This window comes from Penaeus japonicus, unplaced genomic scaffold, assembly GCF_977035675.1.
Source record: "Penaeus japonicus unplaced genomic scaffold, GWHDUDI00000001_assembly GWHDUDI00000010, whole genome shotgun sequence".
Lineage (NCBI taxonomy): Eukaryota > Metazoa > Arthropoda > Malacostraca > Decapoda > Penaeidae > Penaeus > Penaeus japonicus.
The window spans coordinates 6,036,450-6,063,949 of NW_028234412.1; the positions used below are offsets into that span (position 1 = coordinate 6,036,450).

Here is a 27,500-nt window from a genome sequence, read left to right on the forward strand (position 1 = left end):
GTTTCTCGAAAGCAAAAGCACTCTCACTTCGGGTTCTTCTAGGATTCCGTACCGTTCTTGCGGCCAGGAACTGTGACGACGTCTTGCATCCTTGTTAGCGTCCTGTTACGGCACCGCCTGGCTCTCCTGACGTCACGGGAGTTTCCGGAAAGAGAAAAAAGAATAAGACTAAATATACAAAAGAGAAAGAATCGAACGAACCACGAATTGAAAAAAAAAACCCTGAGAGAGCACAAACAAGAACAGAAGAAAGAAAAAAAGTAACAAAATAACCAAAAAAGCACAGAAAAAGAAAGGAGACCACCTTCCCATCCTACGCTCCCCCTCAATATATCGAAGGAGGAGACAGAACGAGTCCTATGATGAGCCTGTGGACCTTCAGCTCGGCCAATCTGCACCTACAGAATCTATGCCGAAGAAAGGGCACCGAAGTCTCTCGCTCCTGCACGCACGGCACCGCCAGGGACAGTCGGGTTGACGTAAGTGAGAGTCTTGTGCAGTCTTGGCGCCGCGTGCGTTGGTTGCATAATCGCCGGATCTTTGTTTCAGGTCTTGGTTAGTTTTCGTGGTGAGCAAATGGAGTTAATATGGGTGGTGTATTTGCACTTCATGGTGTTATGTGTGTGTATATGTATATATGTATATATGTATATATGTATATATGTATATATGTATATATGTATAAATGTATATATGTATATGTGTATATGTACATATGTATATATGTATATATGTGTATATGTATATATGTGTATATGTATATATGTATATATATATATATATATATATATATATATATATATATATATATACATATATATGTATGTATGTATGTATGTATGTATGTATGAACATACGTATGCATGTATGTATATGTGTGTGTTTGTGTGTGTTTACAGTAGGTATTTTATGCTTGTGTGTGTGCTTTTTATGCATATATCTACTTAATTAAGATATACTGAAAGGTGAAGAAACAAAATGTATAAATATCTGGTAGGAAAGTCAGATAAGTAAAAAGAAAAAAATGTTTGATTTATATCTACGACAAATCATTATGCGTGTGTGTATGTGTGTGTGTGTGTGTGTGACTATTTATCTTACGAATGTTGAGATTAAAATAGAAAAAGCGTGGGTGTGGGTGCGTGCGTGCATGTGTGCCTGCCTGCTTGCGTATATCTGTTAGCGTATGTTAGCTTGTGTGCGTATGTATGTGTACGTTGTGGGGTGGAGTGGGGGGAGGGGTGGCTACGCGGGTGACCTAAGAGAAGTCAAAGAAATTTCGAGAAGTATCGATATTTCTCTTGTTCCTCTTTTCTCTTTCTCAAGCCACCCTTGTCAATTCCCGTGAATGTTGTAGTGATTGTGAAAGTCACTCAGCAGGTAATTGCGTTTGTTTTTTTGCAGCAGAGATATACGTCGTACACACTTTTTTAGGACTCGTTTTATCGGTTGAGTCTCCCCTCTCACCTAGCCGCGTTTTCTCTTTTTACATCTCCCGTTTTCTCTTTCTTATTAGCCACGTTTTCGCTTTTTGTTTGTCACGTTTTCTTTTTTTTCTTTTCTTTTTTTTAATATGGTCTTAGCGTGCAGGTTTTTTTTCGCTAGCATTAAATTTGAGACGAACGTTAATGGTTTCGTAGCTATTACTTTCTCGTTTTTTTCTATCTAATTTTCTTCATTGGCTTTCGTTTTCTATTTATTATTGTCATTGTCAACATTAATATTATCCTTATTACTATCATCATCATCATTATCTTATTTATTATTATTATCATCAACATCATCTTTAGAAGTAATAGTAGTAGTAGCAATAGTAGAAGTAGCAGTAGTAGTAATAGTAGTAATATCATGATCACCAACATCATCATTATCCAGCATTGTTGTTAATATAATCAACAAAATCAATCCCCATCTCTCTCTCTCCCTCTCTCTGTCTCTGTCTCTGTCTCTGTCTCTGTCTCTCTTTTTATCTCTCTTCCTTCTCTCCCCCCCTCCTCTCTCTCTCTATCTCTCTCTCTCTCTCTCTCTCTTTATATATATATCTATATATATATATATATATATATATATATATATATATATATATATATTTTTTTTTTTCTCCTCTCTCTCTCTCTCTCTATCTATCTATCTCTCTCGAAAATATTTCAACATTATTCCTTCCCCTCTCAAGCACGACATAACTCGTAACTATTACCTAATCATTCATTCATATTTACTAGAGCGAATCAACAGTGATTTAAAGACCGAGTCATAATAATTACATTAAGGAGAGTGATTCTGCAGTTAATCTTTGACGTCAAGTGATGGCGTGAAAGTACTTAGGAATATTTGATAAGTTTTGCTTGGAGGTAGCGAACCAAAAAATCGAGTTTTAGTTATTGGGTTGAAAAGATTGGTGGTGGTGTGTGTGTGTGTGGGGGGGGGGGGGGGGAGAGGATTTGAGGAGGCGATAACTATGGAGAGGGAGAGGGTGAGAGGGAAAGGGAGAAAAGAAAAGGGAGAGGGTAAGGGAAAGAGAGAGGGAGTGGGGAAGAAGGAGAAAGGAAGGGGGAGAAAGGAAGAAAGAGAGAGGAAGAGGGAGAAAGGAAGAGGGAGAGAGTAAGTGAAAGGGAGAGGGAGAGAGAGAGGGAGTGGAGAGAGAGGTTGAGAGGGAGAGGGAGTGAGAGTGGGGAAGAGGGAGAAAGGAAGAGGGAGAGGCAAAGACAGCGAGTGAGAAATAACAAGAGAAAGAGAGAATAAGAGAATCCATAGATAGACAAAGAAAAAAACGAAAACGATAAAATTATTTGTGATTGAAGAAAACTATTATTTATGATAACATTACAAACTGAAGTCACAGGAACCAAGACGGAAGCCCCGACTTCCGGCCTTGAAAAGTGGTTTGTTAGCAATGATTGATTTGTTTTGTTTTGTTTTTTATGTCCTTTTTGACTAACTGCTATTGTTATTATTATTACTGTTATTATTTTTATCGTTGTTATTATTGTTTTTGTTATCATTATTATTATTATTTGGTATCATTATTATTACTATCTTTATGATTATTTTTGTCAAAGTCATCTTTATGATTATTTTTGTCATGATCATCTTTATCATTAGCATTATTATAAATAATATTATCATTTTTAATTATTCTCGCTATCATTATTAATATCATCATTATCATTATCACTATCATCATCACTATCATTGTTACTATCATTTGTTTCTTGTCTATCTCATTATGCGTTCATCAACCTCATGCATCATATTTCGTAATTGAATCCCAATTTCCCTTTGTAATTTTTTCTATTATGTTTGTTCTATGTCATGCTATCATTTATTAGAGCATTAACAGTTAACAGTTAGGAATTAGTAACCTAAAAGCATGAGGTTTCAGTTCATTCATGGCTTGTTATTTTGGTAAAACCGGTTTTGGAAATTTGCTTTCATAACTTGTTCTGTTGTTATTCCTCTTCCTCTCTCCACTTTCGTAATAATGTTACTTGGGTTTCTCTTCCTTGTTTCGATTCTTCGTTTTATATTTATTTATTTATTTTGGTTTATTATTAAATGCATTTATTAGAATGTCTGCACTTTTTTTTTGTGGGGGGAGGGGGTTATCTCGTAAAGCTGTTTTCACTTCCATCTTTCCCTTTCCTCTCTTCCGACTCCTCCTCCTTCTCTTCCTATTTCTTTTCTCTTTCCTCTTCCTCCTCACTCCCCTCCCCACCTACCTCTCATTATCCTTCTTTTTTTTTTAACCTTTCTCCTCCTCCTCCTCCTTCTTCCTCCTCTCCTCCGAAAAGGATCCTCCTTATCACCTCGTTTGCTTCCTTAAAGAGGAGGAGGAGGAGAAGGTGGGGGATGAGGAATGGGAAAGGAGGAAGAGGGGGAGGGGAGGGAGGAAGGAAAAGGAGGAGGAGGAGTAGGAGTAGGAATGAGTAATGGGGAAGGAGGAGGAGGAGGAGGGATGAGTAATGGGAAAAAAGGAGAAAGAAGAGGTATGAAGGATGAGTAATACGGAAGGAAAAGAATAGAATGTGTAAGGGGTAAGTGACCGGAGGTAAGGGGAGAGGGAGAAGGGGGGAGATGGGTGGGGGTGGGGTGGGGGTAGGAATCCTATATCTCTCTGACGTCACAACTTTCACTGTGGAAGTTGCCTCGCTGACCAAAGCAGAGACCAGGATAGATGGCGGAAAAGAAGGAAACAAGAACAAGGGGGGTGATAATGATGGTAAGGATGATAATGATCATATTTATAATGGTGTTTGTATGATGAAATGAGATTGATGATGAGGATGATGATGATGATGATGATGGTAATTATGAAGAGGAGGAGGATGGTGATGATGGTGATGTTGAGGATGACATGAGAACAGAAGAATAATGATAATAAAGAGGATGAGTATGATGATAATGATGATGTTGAGTATCATGATGATGATTATAAGAATAATTTTAACAGCAATAAAGTGATAACAATAAAGATCTATATATCACCATAACAATACTGATAATAACTTGATAATAACTACACATCTTTTTTATTACTAATTTTGATGATCATATTAATGAATTTATCGATTTTACATTGATGTTGTAATTATGGTGATAGCAGTAATAATACTTTTAATGACTTTTGTGGTCAATATAATCATTTTCATATTCAATTATATTATCATTACCATCATCATTATCTTCATCATGATTACTATTACTACTATAGTTAATTCTAATATCATAATAGGTGTGAAAAAAAAATCTGAACAAAAAATAACAGAAGAACATAAGAAAGACAGTTAGACAAACAGGCAGTATCATTCAACCAAACAGACAAACAGACTAACAAGCAAACAGAAAAATCCAGATATCCCGTTAGCCAGTTGCTCCGGTAGAACACCCGGAAAAAAATCTTACTCATAAATCCGGGTTGTAGAAAGTCTAGGCTCCTGAGTGACACAGTAACAGTTAGTGGATGCCATGCATGCCAAACTTGATACAGAAAATCACAGAGCAGAGAAGATGAATTGGGAGAGAATAAAGGGGGGGGGAGAGGGGAGGAGGTAGACGGGTGAGGAAGAGGGAGAGGAGGAAGGGGAGAAGGTTGGGGGGAAGAGGAGGGCTAAAGAAAGAAGAGGGAAGGGAGGAGGGTGGATGAGGAAGAAGAAGAGGAAAGGGGAAGGCGAGAAGAAGAGGAGGTAGGAGAAGGAGGGGGAAGAAGAGGGCTAATGAAAGAAGACGAAAGAGAGGAGGAAGGGGAAGGAGGAAGAAAAAGAGAGCGAATGGAGAAGGAGGGGACAGAGGACTAAAGAAGGAAGAGAAGGGGGGAGAATGAGGGCAGATGGAAAGGTTTAGAGAAGGAGAGGGAAGAAGGAGCAAGGGTTGCAGTGGAAGAGGAAGATCAGAAGGATAGTAGAGGGGAGGAACAGAAGGACGAAGAACAGAGTTAAAGGAGAAGCAAGAGGAGACAGAATAATGATAATAAGAGAAAGACTGACTTAATAATCTATAAATATCACTTTTTTTTCTTGTTAGCTCCAAACGCCGTCGGATGCTCACCCTGTAGTACGCCAACGCCCGCAATCTCGTCTAAAGTTTCCAAAGTGCCGACGGGTTCAAGTTGCCCTCGATAAGGTTATAAACTTGTCTTCGCTCTGCTTCCTCGGTGCCACTCACACCCGTTTCTCCTCGTCGCTCTTTCTCTTTATCTCTCTCTCTCTCTTTCTGTTGCTCTCTCTCTCTTTCTCTCTCTCTCTCTCTCTCCCTTTCTCTATTTTGTCAGTGTCCCTTTCTCCTTTCCCCCTTTTTTCCGATTTGAAACAGAGATTGCAGAAAAAAATGTATGTGTAATACTAAGAATGGATATTGGGAAAAGTTGTATTACTTCTAACGTTGGAAGGAACAGTTGCCGAACAATGTCTGCAAGTGTGTGCGTGCTTGGATGTGTACGTATTTCTGTGAACTGTGTATGTTTCTGCGCGTGTACGAGTTCAAGGGGAAAAGCGGTCTTTGCCCCTTTAACACCGTGGCCCCCTATACCCCTTCCTGAGTGAGGCAGGGAGTTCCCCAAAGCCTTAAGGATTTTCCTAGAACTGCCTCGACCCATCGCTGACTGGTGCTAGAGGGTAGGAGAGGAGGGGGGGGGGAGGAGTGAAAGGAGGAAAGGGAGGAGGAAGCAGGAGAGGGAGGAGGAAGCAAGAGGGAGGGGAAAGGGGGGGGGGGTCACATTAGGTGTGGATGATATTCGCGCAGCCATGGATTTTATTAGCAGTGCAGGTGCTGACGGTGACGGTGGCGGGAGTGTCTAGGCTAAGAGAACAAGACACATACACACATACAGGTGTTCCAGGTACCTTTGACAATCGTGCGTTGTGTGAGAAGGACTTGCTTTTGTGCTTTTGTGTTTTGTTTTTCTCTATTTAAGCTACGAGAGAATTCCGAAATGAGTTTGTAAATGGCAGTGCGAGTTGATGGCTTGAGGACTGCGTGACACTGTGGAATTAAACTGGAAAAGAGGTGCATGGAGAAAGCAGGAGGCCTAATTAACGGAAGGTGACCGTGAAGTTTCTCATGGGCAGATCAACACGCGGACTGACTTGCACCACACGATTCCGGTCTGTGATCCGACTTGTGATTCGCGAGTGATGACTTGATTATCAAAAATAAAAACTAGCAAATTCATTTCTTTGAAAGACAGTAGTTGAATGCTAGTGACGAACCGACAGACGCACGCACGCGAGGGGAGATTCTTTAATAACTTCCCTATTGTAAAAAAAAAAGTGAGCTAAAGAGAGAGAAAGAAAAAAAATGAGAGAGAGATTAAGCAAATGAGAGGTTAAAGAGGTGGTCACGCAAGCTGAAGAGGTGAACGTCTTCCACTTGATTTTTTCCCCTTCCTTCCTTCTCTCTTTCTCTTTTCTTTCTCCTTTTTTTTGGTGGGGGCGCTTTTGTTTCGTGACTGTGACGTCGTGGTGCGTGCTGTGCTTATCAAAGGTCGCTTCCTCGCTCGGACGCTGTAGGATCTCTTCTCGACGACGGTCTGCACTTCCTCGTTCACATCCTTCGAAAGGTCACTTGTTGAATTGGCTCCGACTCTTGAAGGATTCTTTGAGCGGGCCTCGTTTGGAGTCGTTGGGGAGACTTTGAAGGCGTCTTTGGGGAAACTTTAAGGGACTCCTTGGGGGAACTTTGGTGAAAACTTAAAGGACTCTTTCAGAAGACTTTGAAGAAGTTTTCGTGGAAACTTTGAAGGAGATTTTGAGAGTAATTTGATGGATTCTTTCTTTCGAAGAAGTGATAAGGAAACTTTTAAGAAGTGATTGAGGATTATTTCAAACAGATTTTTAAGAATGTCGATGGAGTTTTTTCCCTTTGTGTGATGAAAGGTACAGTTTATTAGGAAAGCGAAGACAATTGACCGCTGAAGGTGTTGTGTCCTCTATACTCGATACTTTGCACAGATCAAGGTGAGATGATTACATGAATTTAAAACTCATGTGATGAGAAAATAGTATATATATATATATTATAATATATATAATATATATATATATATATTATATATATATATATATATATATATATACATATATATCATATATATATATATTATATATATATATATATTATATATATATATATATGTATATATATATATATATATATATATATATATATATATATATATATATATATATATATATATATATACATCTATATATTAATCCGACAAGTGAATCCGCTAAAAAAAAGTGACAGAATGAAACACACTCTTAATTTTCCTCAGAATGAAAGGTACAGGAGAATGGGGAGAGGTTACTGACCTTTCGAAAGGAAAAATAGATTGAGTGAACACTTTTATTGGTGTATTTATGAGTGTTTTATCTGATTGTGTGAGTGTGATACCTTGATTTTCTTGAATATGGATGCGTCTAGGTAATTCATTCTGATTATAGTTATTGTATTTAGATGTTACTCATTCTATAAGTGTGTTTGTATGTCTATCTACAACTACAAAACTCGCCAGATGATTATTACCTGAATGAGAATAATTTTGATTGTCTAGACTTAATTTAATTTTGGAAAATTGCAGCACCCATAGGTAGTTTTCATAACTAGCCACATGTTGGCTTGTAATAGAAAATTTATATATATATATATATATATATATATATATATATATATATATATATATATATATTTATATATATTTATTATTATGATAATAATAATAATTATTATTATTATTATTATTATTATTTTATTTTATTTATTTATTTATTATTTTGTTAACTCCAAACGCCAATGTAAATGTAAATGTAAATGATACGTTTATGAATGTATGAATTGTATACGTACGGTTGAGTGTCTAAGTGTGCATGCATTTTAGTATGTAAATACGTATAAAGGACGTGTTTGTTGTTTCGAAATTTAAAATCAGTTTTGTCGCAACACAAAAAATGAAATAAAATAGTATTTGTTTAACGTTTTCTCCAGTGAGAAAGAAAAACATCAAAGAAAACCAGTCAAGTATTGGAGGGATAACAATAAGATATATTTTTCATCTCACTTTTTTTTCCCTATACGTTCTGTATCACTTTCACTTTCTCCAAAAAAAAAAAAAAGAAAAAAAGAAAACTACTGCATCATCCTTTCAAAGGCGAAGAAGAAGGAAAAAAAATATTGTAAAGCAGTTTTTCAAGTTGAGCTTTCTATTCTCACTTGCAATTTCTGCAGACAGACAGGCTGACGCGAAATGAGTGTAATTGCTTTGATCTCAGATAGCATTTTTATCATTAAAGGTTTCAGTATCACTTGCGGGGGAATAAGGTTACCAATTGTGATATTAATCGTCGAATTTTAACTATTTATACCACTGGTTGATTACGAGTTTAATTTCTTTCTTATTATTATTATTTTTTTTTTTCGCGTATCAAGTGTTTGTTTGTATGTCTATCTACTTAATCATGATTCAAACATCGATCAATGAGAAGAAGAAAAAAACTATTTTTATAAAGTGGCTTTCCGTGGTCATTGCTTTTGTTGTGTGCTGTCAATGGCAGGGTTGCAATGATCCGTGTTTTTGTGCTTGCTGAGATTAGAGAGTTCAGCTGGCCAGTCGTCTCTCGTTTTTATTTGCTTTATCTGATAGGCTTTTACGGCTTTTGTTTATTCTTGTTTGTTTGTTTGTTATGTGTGTTTCTATTGTTCATTGATTTGTACATCTGTTTTATATGTATATCTAACTATTTATCTAATCATTCTCTGTCTCTCTCTCTGTCTCTGTCTCTCTCTATCTCTCTTTATCTATCTATTTATCTCTCTATCTCTCTATATCTATCTATCTATCTATCTATTTCTCTCTCTCTCTATCTATCACTCTCTCACTCACTCACTCTCTCTCTCTCTCTCTCTCTCTCTCTCTTCCTTCGCCAACACTCCGAACCGCAACCAACCAACCCCCCCTCTTCTCTCGCCCCCAGAATGCAGTCCCTCCAACCCACGCCGAGACCCAACATGCTCCTCCTGCTGGCGACGACGGCGCTAACGATCCTGGCCCTGGCACCTGGATCCCTCGCGGTGCCAGCCCGGGACCGCCCTCTGAAGCCCTGCCCGGATGGCTTCCAAGCAGTGGTGGTGGAGGGCAAGCAAGACTGTGTCTGCGAAGACTACCACGTGTACTGGCCCCACACCGGCCTCTGCTACCCGGAGTTCACGCGAGGGCCATGCGGTCGGGGCCAACAGCTGGCGGCTAACGACACAGGACATGCGGAGTGCAGGTCGGTGTTCTTTGTTTTTTTGTTTTTATTTTTGTTGTTGTGCGTGTGTGTGACGTCGGGGTATGGGGGGGAGAGGTTACGGGAGGTGGGTTAGGGTAGGGGGAGAAGGAAGGGGGAGAGGAGGGAAGAAAGAGGGGAGGAGGAGATGAGAGGGAGGGAGGAGGGTATGGAAGCAAGAGAGAAAGTGGGGTACTGTTTTATGAGGATGTCGGAATGCTTGTTGTTGTTTGTTTGTTTTTTGTTTGAGTGTGTGTGTGTGTGTGTGTGTGTGTGTGTGTGTGTGTGTGTGTGTGTGTGTGTGTGTGTGGTCATTGGGGGAAGGGAAAGAAGGAGGGATGGAGAGAAAGAAAGAATGAAAGAGGGGAGAGAAGGCTGTTTTATGTGATGGGTGAGGAAGGAGAAGAAAAAAGAAAGGGAAAGAGGAAAAGGGATGAAAGGGAGAGAAAGAAATATAAAGAGGGGAGAAAAGTGTTCATGCTGAGAGTAGGTCAGGTTTTGTTGTGATGCCGGAAGGGGTCATGAGAGGTCAGTGAGGAAGGGAAAGAAGGAAGTGGGAAAGAGAGAGGTAGGAGTGAGTGTGAAGGGGAGGTGTACAAAGCACTGCTCATATTTTGTTTATTTATTTTCTATCCATTCATCTGTGATGTCTAGAGAGAGAGAGAGGGAGAAAGAGAGAAAAAGAAAGAGAGAGAGAGAGATAGAAAGAGAAAGAGAGAGAGAGGGAGAGAAAGAATGAGAAAGAGAAAGAGAGAATAAAGAGGAGAAGGGAAGAAGAGGTAAATAAACAACAAAACAGAGAATGGGGAGAAGGATAGCAAGAAATTAAGTTCAATAAAGTAAATAGAATATCCAAGAGAAGGGAAAAGAATGAGGACATTTGAGAAAGGGACAAATATCACGAGAGAATTGAGAGAGAGAGGAGGAGGAGAGACGGTAATTGATATGAAAGAGAATGTATTCATGGAAAGAGAGACCCTGTCAGAGGTCAGGTCTCTGGACAGTGGATAAGTGAAAGGGATGATAACAGCGGCAAAGATGATGAAAATAAGGACAAAGAGAAGGTCTAGGAAGTAGAGAGAGAAAAAAACAAATATAAAAGGTGGATATAAACAAGGAGAAATATAATAGGGAAGGGAGAAAAAACATGTAAAGATGGAGAGAGAGAGAGAGAGAGAGACAGACAGAGAGAGATAGAGAGAGAGAGAGAGAGAGATAGATAGATAGAGAGAGAGAGAGAGAGATAGAGATAGATAGAGAGAGAAAGAAAGAGAGAGAGAGAGAGAGAGAGAGAGAGAGAGAGAGAGAGAGAGAAACAGACAGACCAAAAAATAAATAAATAAATAAAATAGATAGAGAATACAGTCAGGAAGAAGACCAATAAAAAAAAAAAAAAGATAGTAACAGCGAATGAGGGGAAAATAGAAAGGGAGATAGTGTACATGGAAATAATAGATGCAAGTCAGCGTTAGAAGGTGAAGGGAAAGGGAAGGAAAGCGAGGAGGAATCATCGAGCAAAGTACAGGTCAGATTAGAAGAGGGGGGGAGGGGAGAGGGGAGGAGGACGGAGGGAGGGGAAAGGGAAGGGAAGTAGGGAGATGGAGAGAGGGGGGAGGGGAGGCTTTGAGGGGGGAGTGGAGGGGGAGACGGGTGATGGTAGTGGGGAATGTGGATAGTAGATAGGGGGAGGGGAGAAGGGGGAAGGGAGGAGGGGGGGTTATGTGGGCGGAGAAGGGAAGAGGAGCTTTTGGAGGGAAAAGGGGGAAGGGGGGATTGAGGACATACAATGGAAAAAGAATAGTTGCGGAGGAGGAGAAGATAGTTCGAACGAGAAGGCAAACGGAGTCAAAGATTATTCTTCGGAAAGAAGAGACGAGTTTTTTTGTTGTTTTTTCATTTCCCTGTTTATCCATTTGTCTTGATTAATTTGTGCATATATTTTTTGTAGTATAAAAAAAATTGTATAAGAATTAGGATGAGATTTGCTTTACAGTTGTACTCTCTGTTTTCTTTAACATTTCGCTTTTTAAAATACATATAATCAACACCTATATTCATATTAAAAGAATAAAAAATAGATGTAGCAGTGATACTTCAAATAAATTCAAATGGCCTCGAGGGTTCCTTGAGAGCCAGCCTCCATTGCGCCACTAACGCAGCGTCCCTCTTGCAGGTGCCCCGGCTTCTGGGCGCGGTACAAGGACGGCGCCTGCTACCAGGAGTACACGCAGGGCCCGTGCCAGGTGGGAGAGCTGTTCATGGGACGCACGGCGGGCGGCGAGGGCTTCTGCTCCTGCTCGTCCGAGATGGTCATGCACTACTTCCGCGCCGACGGCCGCTGCTACCCCCTGTACGAGCAGGGCCCGTGCCCCAAGGGCCACCTGCTCAAGTTCGACTACCGCACGCTGGAGCCCGTGTGCGAGTGCCGCGACGGCTTCATGCTCGAGGACGACGGCGTGTGCTACGAGCTCAACACCGCCGGCCTCTGCGACCAGACCCAGTGCCAGGACGGCGGCATCAACTGCTACGTGCGCAACCTGGACACGCTTAAGACGGAGTGCACGTGCCTGCCCGGAAACGTCACCACCGCCGACGGCCACTGCTTCCAGCCGTACTCGCGCGGCCCGTGCCCGCTCGGTAACTGGCTGGTGTTCTCCGAGCCCGGCGTGGCCGTGTGCGAGCGCAAGACGCAGTGCGCGCGCTTCGACAACTGGTTCTTCTGGACACCCGACCAGAGGTGCTACCGCCAGTACTCGCGCGGCCCCTGCCCCGAGGGCCAGCTCTTCTACCTCGACCTCAACACCGGCGTGTCCGGATGCCACTGCCGCCGCGAATGGACGCCCTACTACTGGCACGAGGACGGCCAGTGCTACGAGCAGCACTCCGTGGGCCCCTGCCCAGCCGGCATGTACTTCAGCTTCAACCAGACGTCCGGCCAGACCGAGTGCAATTGCTTCACCTCGCACGTGCTGCACGAGGAGTCCCAGACATGCTACGAGCGCCTGACCCGCGGGCCGTGCCCCGATGGCCAGCTGGTGACGGAGGACCCCAACACAGGCCGCATGACCTGCGACTGCCACGCCGGCATGAGCACCCACTACTGGAGCCGCGACGCGAGCTGCTACCAGCACTTCCTGCAGGGTCCGTGCGCCGCAGGCCAGACCTTCCGGCTGGACCCCGTGGCAGGGACACCGGCCTGCATCACCTGGGGCTGAGCGCCGCACCCTTCCTCCGCAACATATCGTGTCCCCAGTACCTTCAATCCCCAAGAAATGCACCATCTTAGACGCTTTCCTTCTTTTTTACGTTCTAAACGATGCCGTCTGTCCTCTACTTGATTACCTAAAACATCTACGTTACATGGCCAATACGCACTGAGACGTTGAGACGTATATTCATTATGTATAAGTATATAGGTATATGTATATATATATATATATATATACATATATATTTATATACATATACATATACATATACATACACTCCTTGTAATAACACTTCCCTCCCCCAACCCCCTAAATGAAAAATTTGTAAATATCTAATCACAAACAAAATCCACAAACCGAACCACAAAACACTCGACTAGAATCACAACAATGACTAGAATCACAGGTGCAATGGTACTAAGTATTCTGTATAAAAAAAGAAAGATTCTTATTACAGAATCTGCTTTAGTTGGCGACATATAAGCTCCTCCTCCTCCCTGTTCCCCTTCACCCCCTCCCCTTTTCTTCGGTAAAAGCTGCTGGTTCGCTGTAAATAGTTGTATAGTTGGGAAATCTGCGTCGACCGCATTCGTCTAAAACTGATGCTTCTTTTGTCTATTTGTTTGTTAACGAAGAGCAAAAAGCGAATGAAAAAATAAAAGAGAGAGAGCAAGAAAAGGAAGAAACAAGATTTCGAAATAGCTAAAGGGTCTTGTGATGAGGTCTGGCGAAAACTGGTCTTTCCGTCAGCTGATGAAGTGTACCTTAAGTAGAGTTTAAGACGTAGTGGTTCTCTTCTCGTGAAGTCTCAAGGACTGCAAACGAGTATCCGAATCTTTTTTTATGATTATTTCCTTCAATTTTTTTGAAAAATATTTCTCTCTTTGAATTGTATTTTTTTTATATATATAATTTTCTTTCTCGCTTCTCTAGATGTAATTTTTGAAAATTTCTCTCTCAAAGACTTCCGGCAGGAGGGAATTTTAAATAGCGTTCAAGAAAGAAAGAAAGAAAGTAAGATTGAATTCTTACTTAGATCCTCTAGAATTCAAAGCAAAAAGGGGAATCTATTCGTATTCAAAATCGATTTTTTTCTTAGAATTCCACGAAAGAGATCAAAGATTTTTTTTTTTTTTTAGAAATACTTTGTAAATTTAAGATTACTATATCTGTTCACCGGAGTTATCCTTCGCCGCTGTTATAGAAGCTGGAAATAAAATTTAAAAAACCTGGCCGTATAGAGGCTTTGTCGGGTAAAATACATGACTTGGATCCTCTAAGCTGAAAAAAAAGACTAACGGATAAATTGAATTCGATGTTTTTTTAATTCTTCAAAAACGAAAATAATGCAATTTCGGTTAATAGTTCACGTCTAGAAAGACTTCAATTCACCTCAAGTAAGAAGCTGCAAGATTTGCCATTGAACTCAGAGGAGCCAAGTCAAAGCTAAGGTCAATTAAACTATATAAGAGAAAGGCTTATTTGACCTGTTGCTAGGCTTCTGTCGCCTATACATAGTTAGGGGCTAACATTTAGACATATTGTATTGCTCTGTTGTTTTTTATGCTTTCTTACTTTACTTATTGTATTTTCCAACAGTATTTCTGATGGTCATCTGTAAGCAAAGTCGCTTTACTTTCAGTGTAGAATAGTTTCTAAAATAGAAGAAAAATTATTTATTAAAAAAAAGAAAGAAAATGCCTTAAAAGGTAACGTAGAATCTACTAAAGTATATATATATATATATATATATTATATATATATATATATATATATATATATATATATATATATATATATATATATGTAATATATATATATATATATATATATATATATATATATATATATATATATACATTATATAATATATATATATATATATATATATATATAATATATATATATATATATATATGTATATATATTGCATTATATATATACATATATATATATATATATATCTATATATATATATATATATATATATATATATATATATATATATATATATATATATATATATATATATGAAGTGGCTTAACCGCTGTAGCCTCATAACTTGTGATTGGTTCGTCTAACTTATTTATTTATTTCCGTTAGAGAGAGATCGATTAATTAAGAAATTCTCATTTGACTTTCTTAGCTTCTTAAAGATGCTTTTCATTCTTCTATGATATGTGAAGGACTTTGCTTACTGGTGAGAGAAAAATGTCAGAGCTAAGACGAATGTGTATGTTTATGGTTCGAATGCTTGATAGATATTATTTTACTTTATTTATGTATGAGTCTTTATCTATGTGTGTGTGTGTGAGATAGAGAATGTATGTGTGTCTGTGTGTCTGTCTGTGTGCATGTGTGTGCCTTTGTATACATGTAAGTTCGGAGATAGAGAATATATTAAGTAGAAATGAATAGTAATCTGTGGGTGTAGTGCTGGAATAACTGCTGTTTTATTCTCGAGTGTTCCCGTGTTCCATTTTTGTTACAAAGAAGAAAAGGCTTAATGACAATTCATACGAGAATGCCAATGAATTATGCAAAGCTTCAAACAGCTTGGTAGGCTTTTTATCTCCCCATATATTATTATATCCAGTGTCTATACGCTGTACAGACAGACATTTTCTGAATTTCTGTAAGAGGTTTTTCAAAATCTATTGCAAAACTTCTCTGTTATATATATATATATATTTGTGTATGTATATCCCTCCAGCGGGGCCAGTTGAGGATTTATTTTTCTTCTGTTCTTTCTTCTGTTTGAACATACTTTATTTTCATTTATTTTTATCCTTTTCTTTTTTTGGTAGTCAGGAAAGGTGAAACTGTATTTTCTGGGACTTTCTTTATGATTATTGTTATTATTATTATTATCATGATTATTTTTATGATTATTATTATTATGATCATTATTATTACAATTAGATATTTCTTCTACATTTTACATGTTGTTTCTACTTCTCTCTCTCTCTCTCTTACCACTCACCACTTTGGTCTTAAACATTTTCATCTCTCTCCCTCTCTCTCTCCTCTCCTTCCCTCCCTCCCTCTATCCCTTCTCCCCCCCCCTCCCCCTCCCCCAGCTGGCCCTGTGAGGGTGAGATCACCACACTGTTGTAGCGGCACCAACCATATGTGATATTCATGAATAAAGGAATGCCACCAGCAATATAGATTGTATTATTACCATTCCTTCTCATGTATTCGGTTTTATGTCCCTTTGTCCACCATGGATAAAGGTCGCCTTGTCTATCGTGGATAAGGTTCGTCAATCACTTTGATAATCACACACTTGTGGAATATTCATCAACCTATCTGTTATACATCTGTTATACATTTATCTAAGTTTGCGCTATGTGTGTGTTTGATCCATATTTGTTCCTCTTGCATATATATATTATATATATATGTATATATATATATATATATATATATATATATATATATATATATATATATATATATATATATATATATATTGTTGATCTAATAAAAAATATAAAAAACCCTAATCATATTCATATTCTTGGATGCTGTATCATATTCAAATGTATATATTTTCTTTAATCAAGAACAATTCTAGTGTCAAGGCTAGAAGCTGTACGCATATGTTAATACTTTGTTTATTATCTTATCTCGCACGTATAATATTTACAATAAAGATACACACGTTTGGATTATACACAGATATAAATCGTGTATATTCAATGAAATGAGACAAATTGTACATAGATTTTAGATACCTTTAAGAATATATGTATATATTTTTTTTACCTTCTTTTAAACCTGGAAAGGATTATCAGGAAGACCTTTCCTCTCGTAGATATTCGAATCTTTTCAATAAACACATCTTTATAACGTTTAAGCAAATGTATATATTCATAGATTTTGTAATGAAGTATTCTGATAGTATGAATATTTGATAAATAATGAGAAACTGTTAGTCAACTGGATTACTTATGGTTCTTGGATACTGAATAGGATTATCCAAGCCCATTCAAGATCGACTTGTGTTTTCATCATCTTTATCTATTTATATCTATATATCTATATCTATCTATCTATCTCTATATATTTGTATGTGTGTGTGTGTGTATGTATGTATGTATGAATACACACACACACACACTCTTCGATGTTTTATACAATTTTCAGGATTCGACGCTGCACCTTCATCAAGTTTTGATAAATCTAAAGCCATGTCTCTGCTGTGCCATCTTTTACAACTGAAATCTGCGGCTGAAACTTCAGTGACTTAATTTTGATCTAACATTATAGCAGACGATTTTTCATTTTTCTAAATTTTAAGTCGACGCTTCACTAACACTTTTTAAATCTGAAGTTGAAGCTTCAGTGGCATTTTCTAGAGATGAAGTTGGGGCTTCAGTGGCATTTTCTAGAGATGAAGTTGGGGCTTCAGTGGCATTTTCTAGATCTGAAGTTGGGGCTTCAGTGGCATTTTCTAGAGATGAAGTTGGGGCTTCGGTGACATTTTCTAGAGATGAAGTTGGGGCTTCGGTGGCATTTTCTAGAGATGAAGATGGGGCTTCATTGGCATTTTCTAGAAATGAAGTTGAGGCTTCAGTGGCATTTTTTAGGTCTGAAGTTGGGGCTTCAGTGGAATAATCTAGATGTGAAGTTGAGGCTTCAGTGGCATTTTCTAGATATGAAGTTGGGGCCTCAGTGGCATTTTCTAGATGTGAAATTGAGGCTTCAGTGGCATTTTCTAGATCTGAAGTTGGGGCTTCAGTGGCATTTTCTAGATGTGAAGTTGGGGCTTCAGTGGCATTTTCTAGAGATGAAGTTAGGGCTTCAGTGGCATTTTCTAGATGTGAAGTTGGGGCTTCAGTGGCATTTTCTAGAGATGAAGTTGAGGCTTCAGTGGCATTTTCTAGATGTGAAGTTGGGGCTTCAGTGGCATTTTCTAGATGTGAAGTTGGGGCTTCAGTGGCATTTTCTAGATGTGAAGTTGGGGCTTCAGTGGCATTTTCTAGATGTGAAGTTGAGGCTTCAGTGGCATTTTCTAGATCTGAAGTTGGGGCTTCAGTGGCATTTTCTAGAGATGAAGTTGGGGCTTCAGTGGCATTTTCTAGATGTGAAGTTGGGGCTTCAGTGGCATTTTCTAGATGTGAAGTTGAGGCTTCAGTGGCATTTTCTAGATATGAAGTTAGGGTTTCAGTGTCATATTCTAGATCTGAAGTTGAGGCTTCAGTGGCATTTTCTAGATATGAAGTTAGGGCTTCAGTGGTATTTTCTAGATGTGAAGTTGGGGCTTCAGTGGCATTTTCTAATAGTGAAGTTGAGGCTTCAGTGGCATTTTCTAGAGATGAAGTTAGGGCTTCAGTGGCATTTTCTATATGTGAAGTTGGGGCTTCAGTAGCATTTTCTAGATGTGAAGTTGAGGCTTCAGTGGCATTTTCTAGAGATGAAGTTGGGGCTTCAGTGGCATTTTCTAGAGATAAAGTTGGGGCTTCAGTAACATATTCTAGATATGAAGTAGAGGCTTCAGTGGCATTTTCTAGATCTGAAGTTAAGACTTCAATGGCATTTTCTAGATATGAAGTTGGGGCTATAGTGGCCTTTTTTAGAGATGAAGTTGGGGCTATAGTGGCATTTTCTAGAGATGAAGTTGGGGCTATAGTGGCCTTTTTTAGAGATGAAGTTGGGGCTTCAGTGGCATTTTCTAGAGATGAAGTTGGGGCTATAGTGGCCTTTTTTAGAGATGAAGTTGGGGCTTCAGTGGCATTTTCTAGAGATGAAGTTGGGGCTATAGTGGCCTTTTTTAGAGATGAAGTTGGGGCTTCAGTGGCATTTTCTAGAGATGAAGTTGGGGCTTTAGTGGCATTTTCTAGATCTGAAGTTGAGGCTTCAGTGGCATTTTCTAGAGATGAAGTTGAGGCTTCAGTGGCATTTTCTAGAGATGAAGTTGAAGCTTCAGTGGTATTTTCTAGAGATGAAGTTGGGGCTTCAGTGGCATTTTCTTGATATGAAGTTGGGGCTTCTGTGGCATTTTCTAAAGATGGAGTTGGGGCTTTAGTGGCATTTTCTAGAGGTGAAGTTGGGGCTTCAGTGGCATTTTCTAAATCTGAAGTTGGGGCTTCAGTGGCATTTTCTAGATCTGAAGTTGGGGCTTCAGTGGCATATTCTAGAGATGAAGCTGGGGCTTCTGTGGCATTTTCTAGAGATGAAGTTGGGGCTTCAGTGGCATTTTCTAGAGATGAAGTTGAGGCTTCAGTGCCATTTTCTAGAGATGAAGTTGGGGCTTCAGTGGCATTTTCTAGAGATGAAGTTGAGGCTTCAGTGGCATTTTCTAGATATGAAGTTGAGGCTTCAGTGGCATTTTCTAGATCTGAAGTTGGGGCTTCAGTGGCATTTTCTAGATATGAAGTTGGGGCTTCAGTGGCATTTTCTAGAGATGAAGTTGGGGCTTCAGTGGCATTTTCTAGATGTGAAGTTGAGGCTTCAGTGGCATTTTCTAGATGTGAAGTTGAGGCTTCAGTGGCATTTTCTAGAGATGAAGTTGTGGCTTCAGTGGCATTTTCTAGAGATGAAGTTGTGGCTTCAGTGGCATTTTCTAGATGTGAAATTGAGGCTTCAGTGACATTTTCTAGAGATGAAGTTGTGGCTTCAGTGGCATTTTCTAGAGATGAAGTTGAGGCTTCAGTGGCATTTTCTAGAGATGAAGTTGTGGCTTCAGTGGCATTTTCTAGATGTGAAATTGAGGCTTCAGTGGCATTTTCTAGATATGTTTTTGAGACTTCAGTGACGTTTTCTAGAGATGAAGTTGAGGCTTTAGTGGCATTTTCTAGATATGAAGTTGGGGCTTCAGTGGCATTTTCTAGAGATGAAGTTGTGGCTTCAGTGGTATTTTCTAGATGTGAAATTGAGGCTTCAGTGGCATTTTCTAGAGATGAAGTTGAGGCTTCAGTGGCATTTTCTAGAGATGAAGTTGTGGCTTCAGTGGCATTTTCTAGATGTGAAATTGAGGCTTCAGTGGCATTTTCTAGATATGTTTTTGAGACTTCAGTGACATTTTCTAGAGATGAAGTTGAGGCTTCAGTGGCATTTTCTGGAGATGAAGTTGAGACTTGAGTGGCATTTTCTAGATTTGTAGTTGAGGCTTTAAAGGTCTTTGTTAAATCTGAAGTTGATTTAGCGACATTATCTAGGTCAGTTGTTTCAGTAAGTCCTTCAGTCACTTCGACAGAAGTGACTGAAGTATGGACTGAAGTACCGTCTTTTTCTTGAAGGGGAATCGTGACTTCTATGGATTTTCCTTCAGTAAAAAGAGTGGTTTCAGTAACATCATCCTGAAGTGAGGTTCTTGTTTCCTCATAAGATGCTGTTGTGACTTTACTGACTTCTGTCCTGCTGTCAGAAAGATTGCTCGCGGAGGAAGATGTCGTATCTAATTTCAGGAAAGGTGTAGCTTCGGGTTCTCGAGTTCCTGACAAATTCTTGGGCTGAGTAGCAGTTGCATCACCGACCCTGATTGAAAAAGTTTCATCATTCATTAGAGTTGTAGATTCAGAATCAGGAATTGCATTTGAAATGGGCGTTATGGCAACAGTATCTTTTTCTGAATACAAAGTCTTTACCATTCCTGTAACTATCTCTTTGGGTGTTGCTTTGATCACAGAGGAAGTTTCAGTTTGAACATCCTCAGTAGTGTTCCACAAAGGAGTCCTCACTGTGATATTATTCACCTCTGCTGTACTATTCAGCAAAGGAGCCACCACTGTGGTACTGTTCAGCAAAGAAGTCACCCCTTTGGTAGCATTTTCTCCAGTGGTCGTGTTCCAACCATGATATTCCTCTGAGAGACTTAGAGTAAAAGATCCACTTACAGTACTTACCGAATGTGGGTTCTCTGTTACGTTCACAGACGGAGGGTTCTCTTCTGTGGCGTTCTGGAATGGTAGGTCCAAGGATGTTGCGTTCTGAAAGGGAGGCTTCATTGTGGTAGTGGTTACCAGAGAAGTCATGTCATCGGTACTGTTCCTATTCCTCACCGTCGTACTATTCGCCAAAAGAGACGTCACCCTGGTCATGTTCTGTTCTTTGGTTATATTCGGCATATGAGTCAGGATTGTAGTCGTGTTCCGTTCCGTGGTATTGGTCGAGAATGGTGTTACAACTGTGGCATTACTCATCTGTTCCAGAGTAATATTCACCATAGGAGTCAATGTCATTGTGGTGTTCTGGTCTGTGGTATTGTCCAATAAGAGATGTACTACCGTGGTGGTATTATACAGCAAAGGAGTCACCACTCTGGTATGCATCCCTTCTGCAGTATTGCCCATTAAAGGAGTCGAAGTGGTACTGTCTATTTCTACGGTATCGTCCAATAAGGTCGTCGTGGTATGGTTCCTTCCTGCGGTCATGTTCAGCACAGGAATCCCCACTGTGGTATTGTTCAGCAGAGGGCCCATCATTGTCGTGTTATTAATTTCTGTGGTATTATTTAACAAAGGAGTCATGCTGTCGGTACTGTCCATATTGCTTAACGTCTTATTATTTAGCAAAGGAGTCACCACTGTGGTCTTGTTCACTTCTATGGTACTCACCAGAGATATTGTGGAGCTGTCTGTTGCGATGTTCAGCGAAGGAGTCACCACCGTGATGTTGTTCAGCGGAGAATTCGCCACCGTGGTGTTGTTTAGCGAAGGATTCGCCACTGTGGTGTTGTTCACCGAAGGAGTCACCACCGTGGTGTTGTTCACCGAAGGATTCACCACCGTGGTGTTGTTCACCGAAGGATTCACCACCGTGGTGTTGTTCACCGAAGGAGTCAAAACTGTGATGTTGTTCACCGAAGGAGTCACCACTGTGGTGTTGTTCAGCGAAGGATTCACCGCTGTGGTGTTGTTCACCGAAGGAGTCACCGCTGTGGTGTTGTTTAGCGAAGAATTCGCCACTGTGGTGTTGTTTAGCGGATAATTCGCCACTGTGGTGTTGTTCACCAAAGGAGTCACCGCTGTGGTGTTGTTTAGCGGAGAATTCGCTACTGTGGTGTTGTTTAGCGGAGAATTCGCTACTGTGGTGTTGTTTAGCGGAGAATTCGCTACTGTGGTGTTGTTTAGCGGAGAATTCGCCACTGTGGTGTTGTTTAGCGGAGAATTCGCCACTGTGGTGTTGTTTAGCGGAGAATTCGCTACTGTGGTGTTGTTTAGCGGAGAATTCGCTACTGTGGTGTTGTTTAGCGGAGAATTCGCTACTGTGGTGTTGTTTAGCGGAGAATTCGCTACTGTGGTGTTGTTTAGCGGAGAATTCGCTACTGTGGTGTTGTTCAGCGAAGGATTCGCTACTGTGGTGTTGTTTAGCGGAGAATTCGCTACTGTGGTGTTGTTCAGAGAAGGATTCGCTACTGTGGTGTTGTTCAGCGAAGGATTCGCCACTGTGGTGTTGTTCAGCGAAGGATTCGCTACTGTGGCGTTGTTTAGCGGAGAATTCGCTACTGTGGTGTTGTTTAGCGCAGAATTCGCCACTGTGGTGTTGTTCAGCGAAGGATTCGCTACTGTGGTGTTGTTTAGCGGAGAATTCGCTACTGTGGTGTTGTTCAGCGAAGGATTCGCTACTGTGGTGTTGTTTAGCGGAGAATTCGCTACTGTGGTGTTGTTTAGCGGAGAATTCGCCACTGTGGTGTTGTTCAGAGAAGGATTCGCTACTGTGGTGTTGTTCAGAGAAGGATTCGCTACTGTGGTGTTGTTCAGCGAAGGATTCGCCACTGTGGTGTTGTTCAGCGAAGGATTCGCTACTGTGGTGTTGTTTAGCGGAGAATTCGCCACTGTGGTGTTGTTCAGCGAAGGATTCGCTACTGTGGTGTTGTTTAGCGGAGAATTCGCTACTGTGGTGTTGTTTAGCGGAGAATTCGCCACTGTGGTGTTGTTCAGCGAAGGATTCGCTACTGTGGTGTTGTTTAGCGGAGAATTCGCCACTGTGGTGTTGTTCAGCGAAGGATTCGCCACTGTGGTGTTGTTCAGCGAAGGATTCGCTACTGTGGTGTTGTTTAGCGGAGAATTCGCCACTGTGGTGTTGTTCAGCGAAGGATTCGCCACTGTGGTGTTGTTCAGCGAAGGATTCGCTACTGTGGTGTTGTTTAGCGGAGAATTCGCCACTGTGGTGTTGTTTAGCGGAGAATTCGCCACTGTGGTGTTGTTCAGCGAAGGATTCACTACTGTGGTGTTGTTCAGCGAAGGATTCGCCACTGTGGTGTTGTTTAGCGGAGAATTCGCCACTGTGGTGTTGTTCAGCGAAGGATTCGCCACTGTGGTGTTGTTCAGCGAAGGATTCGCCACTGTGGTGTTGTTTAGCGGAGAATTCGCCACTGTGGTGTTGTTCAGCGAAGGATTCGCCACTGTGGTGTTGTTTAGCGGAGAATTCGCCACTGTGGTGTTGTTCACCGAAGGATTCGCCACTGTGGTGTTGTTCAGCGAAGGATTCGCCACTGTGGTGTTGTTTAGCGGAGAATTCGCCACTGTGGTGTTGTTCAGCGAAGGATTCGCCACTGTGGTGTTGTTCAGCGAAGGATTCGCCACTGTGGTGTTGTTTAGCGGAGAATTCGCCACTGTGGTGTTGTTCAGCGAAGGATTCGCTACTGTGGTGTTGTTTAGCGGAGAATTCGCCACTGTGGTGTTGTTCAGCGAAGGATTCGCTACTGTGGTGTTGTTTAGCGGAGAATTCGCCACTGTGGTGTTGTTTAGCGGAGAATTCGCTACTGTGGTGTTGTTTAGCGGAGAATTCGCCACTGTGGTGTTGTTTAGCGGAGAATTCGCCACTGTGGTGTTGTTTAGCGAAGGATTCGCCACTGTGGTGTTGTTTAGCGGAGAATTCGCCACTGTGGTGTTGTTTAGCGGAGAATTCGCCACTGTGGTGTTGTTTAGCGGAGAATTCGCTACTGTGGTGTTGTTTAGCGGAGAATTCGCCACTGTGGTGTTGTTTAGCGGAGAATTCGCCACTGTGGTGTTGTTCAGCGAAGGATTCACTACTGTGGTGTTGTTTAGCGGAGAATTCGCCACTGTGGTGTTGTTCACCGAAGGATTCGCCACTGTGGTGTTGTTTAGCGGAGAATTCGCCACTGTGGTGTTGTTCAGCGAAGGAGTCACCACTGTGGTGTTGTTTAGCGGAGAATTCGCCACTGTGGTGTTGTTTAGCGGAGAATTCGCCACTGTGGTGTTGTTTAGCGAAGGATTCGCCACTGTGGTGTTGTTTAGCGGAGAATTCGCCACTGTGGTGTTGTTCACCGAAGGAGTCACCACTGTGGTGTTGTTTAGCGGAGAATTCGCCACTGTGGTGTTGTTCAGCGAAGGAGTCACCACTGTGGTGTTGTTTAGCGGAGAATTCGCCACTGTGGTGTTGTTCAGCGAAGGAGTCACCACTGTGGTGTTGTTTAGCGGAGAATTCGCCACTGTGGTGTTGTTCACCGAAGGAGTCACCACTGTGGTGTTGTTTAGCGGAGAATTCGCCACTGTGGTGTTGTTTAGCGAAGGATTCGCCACTGTGGTGTTGTTTAGCGAAGGATTCGCCACTGTGGTGTTGTTCAGCGAAGGATTCACCACCGTGGTGTTGTTTAGCGGAGAATTCGCCACTGTGGTGTTGTTTAGCGAAGGATTCGCCACTGTGGTGTTGTTTAGCGAAGGATTCGCCACTGTGGTGTTGTTCACCGAAGGAGTCACCACTGTGGTGTTGTTCACCGAAGGAGTCACCACTGTGGTGTTGTTTAGCGAAGGATTCGCCACTGTGGTGTTGTTTAGCGAAGGATTCGCCACTGTGGTGTTGTTCACCGAAGGATTCGCCACTGTGGTGTTGTTCAGCGAAGGATTCGCCACTGTGGTGTTGTTCAGCGAAGGATTCGCCACTGTGGTGTTGTTCACCGAAGGATTCGCCACTGTGGTGTTGTTCACCGAAGGATTCGCCACTGTGGTGTTGTTCACCGAAGGATTCGCCACTGTGGTGTTGTTCACCGAAGGTTTCGCCGCTGTGGTGTTGTTCAGCGAAGGATTAGCCACTGTGGTGTTGTTCAGCGAAGGATTCGCCACTGTGGTGTTGTTCACCGAAGGATTCGCCACTGTGGTGTTGTTCACCGAAGGATTCGCCACTGTGGTGTTGTTCACCGAAGGATTCGCCACTGTGGTGTTGTTCACCGAAGGTTTCGCCGCTGTGGTGTTGTTCAGCGAAGGAGTCACCACTGTGGTGTTATTCACCGAAGGATTCGCCACAGTGGTGTTGTTCAACGAAGAATTTGCCACTGTGGTGTTGTTCAGGAGAGTCGCCACTGTGGTGTTGTTCAGCAGAGTCGCCACTGTGCTGTTTAGTGAAGGGGTTACCACTGTGGTGTTGTTCAGCAAAGGAGTCGCTACTGTGAAATTGTTCATTTCTGTGGCATTACTCGGAAACGGATTCGCTAATGTCCCTGTCACAGTGGTGATATTTCCCACAAAGGAAGGCTTCACTGTAGCGCTGCTCATCAGGGTAGACTTCACTGTTGTATTGTTTACTATTGCGGTCGTGCTTTCCATGAGGGGAGTCTCCGTGCTAACTTGAGCGGGATGCTTACTTGCAGCGATGTTCAGGGGAGTCGTCGTTGCGTTCAGAAACGACAGGTCGTCGGTGGTGTTGTTGGATAAATGTTCAGTTGTTCTGTTAAAAGACAAAGAAGAAGAGTTCAGTGCCGTCGTATTGGTTGGAGGAATCGTTGCTGTTACATTCGAGTTGTCCGTGGTGTTGTTATTGAGTGTTACAGTGCTAGTTACGTTGTCTCTCACTCCCTCGTTTACCTTCGTCTCGTTCCAGTCACTCTTGCAGATTATTCCTCCTTCGTTGACCATCTCCAGAAACTTCTCTGCCGTGTCTGTGAGAATGTTCATCAGCCTGTCGCCTGCGGTAGCCACGGCGTCGTGAAGAACGTCTTCCGCAACGCTAGCGATGATGTTGGCGAAGATTTGAGTCAGGTTCTTTGGCAAGTCAGGTGGTCGACTGATTTGCAAAGGACTGTGTGTTGTGACTGGGGAATCAGATTCGTTTGATGAATTGTATGTTTCGGATGACGGTTGTCGCGTGGTTAGATTTGTATTGGTATTATTGTTATTTGTGCTTACAGATTGCATGGTTGTGATAGTTTGCATCGTATTTTCTGTGGTTGGTGTCTTAGCTTCAGTAGTATTGATGGATAGCGTCACTCTTTGGGTTTCCGAAGTGCTATTCTGTGACGAATATACTTGTGTGGAAACTGTCAATACGGGCGAGGAAACGTTTGCTGTGGCAACAGAGGCTATTGTGGTGTTGGTGCCTGAAGTAGCCATGGTAGGAGTAGCACTATTGCCAATGTTAGTGACGGTGCTTGAAATGTGAGTAGACGTATTGTTTGCGTTTGTTATGACGAGTGAAGTGGTTGTGATATGACTAGTGGTCTTCGTTTCGTCGCCTGGCCTGGGCGTGTTCTCGCTACTGGCTATTGTACTGCTTATGTTGATGCGTGTAATGCTCGGAATGCTCATAGAGATCTTGTCGGCCGTTGTACTGTTAGGTACTGCGGTAGTTGGAGTATGACTAGATGCCCTGGAACTGTAGGTCTTTGAGGTGGCCGTGGAAGGCACTGTTGCTGATGGAATCCTATCAGGCGTTGTCTTATCGTCACTGTCGCGGATCCCGACGCCCTCTATCTTCTCACTAATAGTTTCTATCTGATTGCCGACGCTGATCGAAACCCTGAGGGCCCTGAGCTGGGCTTCCGACACGGCGTAGGGCAGTTCCGACCCCGTGACGAGGACGCAAGTCTCCCTCAGCGCATGGGTGACGGCGGCCACGTCGGGCAGGGCATCGGCCACCTCCAAGGAAGACTTGGTGATGAGGAGCCAGTTCTTTCTCCTCACGGCTTCCTCGAGCGAGGCTAGTTTCTCGGCTGCAAAACCCACAGTAGACGCACTCTTTCCCTTCTCCCTGGCCGAGGTCACGGCTTTCTCGAGGTCGGTCAGGGTGTTCTTGGCAGAAGCAATGATCTTCCTGGAAGCGACGAGCGCTCGGTACAGCGGAGCGAGCTCGTCGCTCATAATGTCGTAGTTGGTGATGCTTTCTAGTTGTTGCGCCGTGTCCTTATCTTGGGATAAAGAATGCATTGTCAGGACCGGATGATTGAAATAATACAATTTGTATAAGGCGACTGAAGCACCAATGATAGATAATACCAACTTCTATAAACCCTCCCGTATACAAACACGCACGCACTCACTCTTTCTCTCTCTCTCTCTCTCTCTCTCTCTCTCTCTCTCGCTCTCTCTCTCTATCTCTCTCTCTCGCTCTCTCTCTCATACACACAAACAAACAAACGGACCTAAAAATATCCAACACAATAACCAGACAATCTGCATCTTGCGCCCGAAATAAACCTTACCTGGCAAGCAGCAGAAGCATTTGTTGCCAATACACCCGTCCGCGTTTACATATCCTTTACATTTTGTCACTTTAGAGACACAATGTCCCCCTGCCATTAAACAAGTGTTTGTGATGTTGCAAGCAGGGGCGCAACACTTGCATT

General features: G+C 41.8%; 3 protein-coding genes across 5 annotated transcripts in view; 1 reads left to right on the plus strand and 2 right to left on the minus strand.

Moving 5' to 3' along the window:
• LOC122258695 (uncharacterized) overlaps positions 1 to 14,717 on the plus strand; it is a 135,774-nt gene extending 121,057 nt beyond the window's left edge. The window contains exons 1-3 of one of the 3 annotated variants that reach the window (XM_086540531.1): positions 1 to 479; positions 9,468 to 9,764; positions 11,935 to 14,717. The exon at positions 1 to 479 is cut by the window's left edge and continues 825 nt beyond it. In XM_086540531.1, coding sequence (XP_086396657.1) covers positions 9,469 to 9,764; positions 11,935 to 12,976 — 1,338 coding nt within the window. In that variant the 5' untranslated portion in view covers positions 1 to 479; position 9,468 and the 3' untranslated portion in view covers positions 12,977 to 14,717. Of the gene's footprint in view, positions 480 to 6,256; positions 6,335 to 9,467; positions 9,765 to 11,934 lie in introns of those variants that run through there. The other 2 variants (XM_086540532.1, XM_086540530.1) reach the window with 2 other exon arrangements.
• A 2,337-nt stretch (positions 14,718 to 17,054) lies between these two features.
• LOC147471079 (uncharacterized) lies at positions 17,055 to 19,533 on the minus strand (the record flags this gene model as incomplete). Its single annotated transcript, XM_086541370.1, has 2 exons — positions 17,055 to 18,744; positions 18,868 to 19,533. Coding segments are annotated over 2 exons (2,139 nt in total), but the record flags the coding sequence as incomplete, so codon positions are not given.
• A 41-nt stretch (positions 19,534 to 19,574) lies between these two features.
• Positions 19,575 to 27,500, minus strand: part of LOC147471080 (uncharacterized) — a 17,969-nt gene continuing 10,043 nt past the window's right edge. The window contains exons 4-8 of the mRNA XM_086541371.1: positions 27,357 to 27,500; positions 24,031 to 27,062; positions 23,485 to 23,628; positions 19,726 to 22,869; positions 19,575 to 19,607 (exon numbers count right to left, since the gene is read on the minus strand). The exon at positions 27,357 to 27,500 is cut by the window's right edge and continues 231 nt beyond it. Of these exons, the coding sequence (XP_086397497.1) occupies positions 19,575 to 19,607; positions 19,726 to 22,869; positions 23,485 to 23,628; positions 24,031 to 27,062; positions 27,357 to 27,500 (6,497 nt within the window). The remainder of the gene's footprint in view (positions 19,608 to 19,725; positions 22,870 to 23,484; positions 23,629 to 24,030; positions 27,063 to 27,356) is intronic.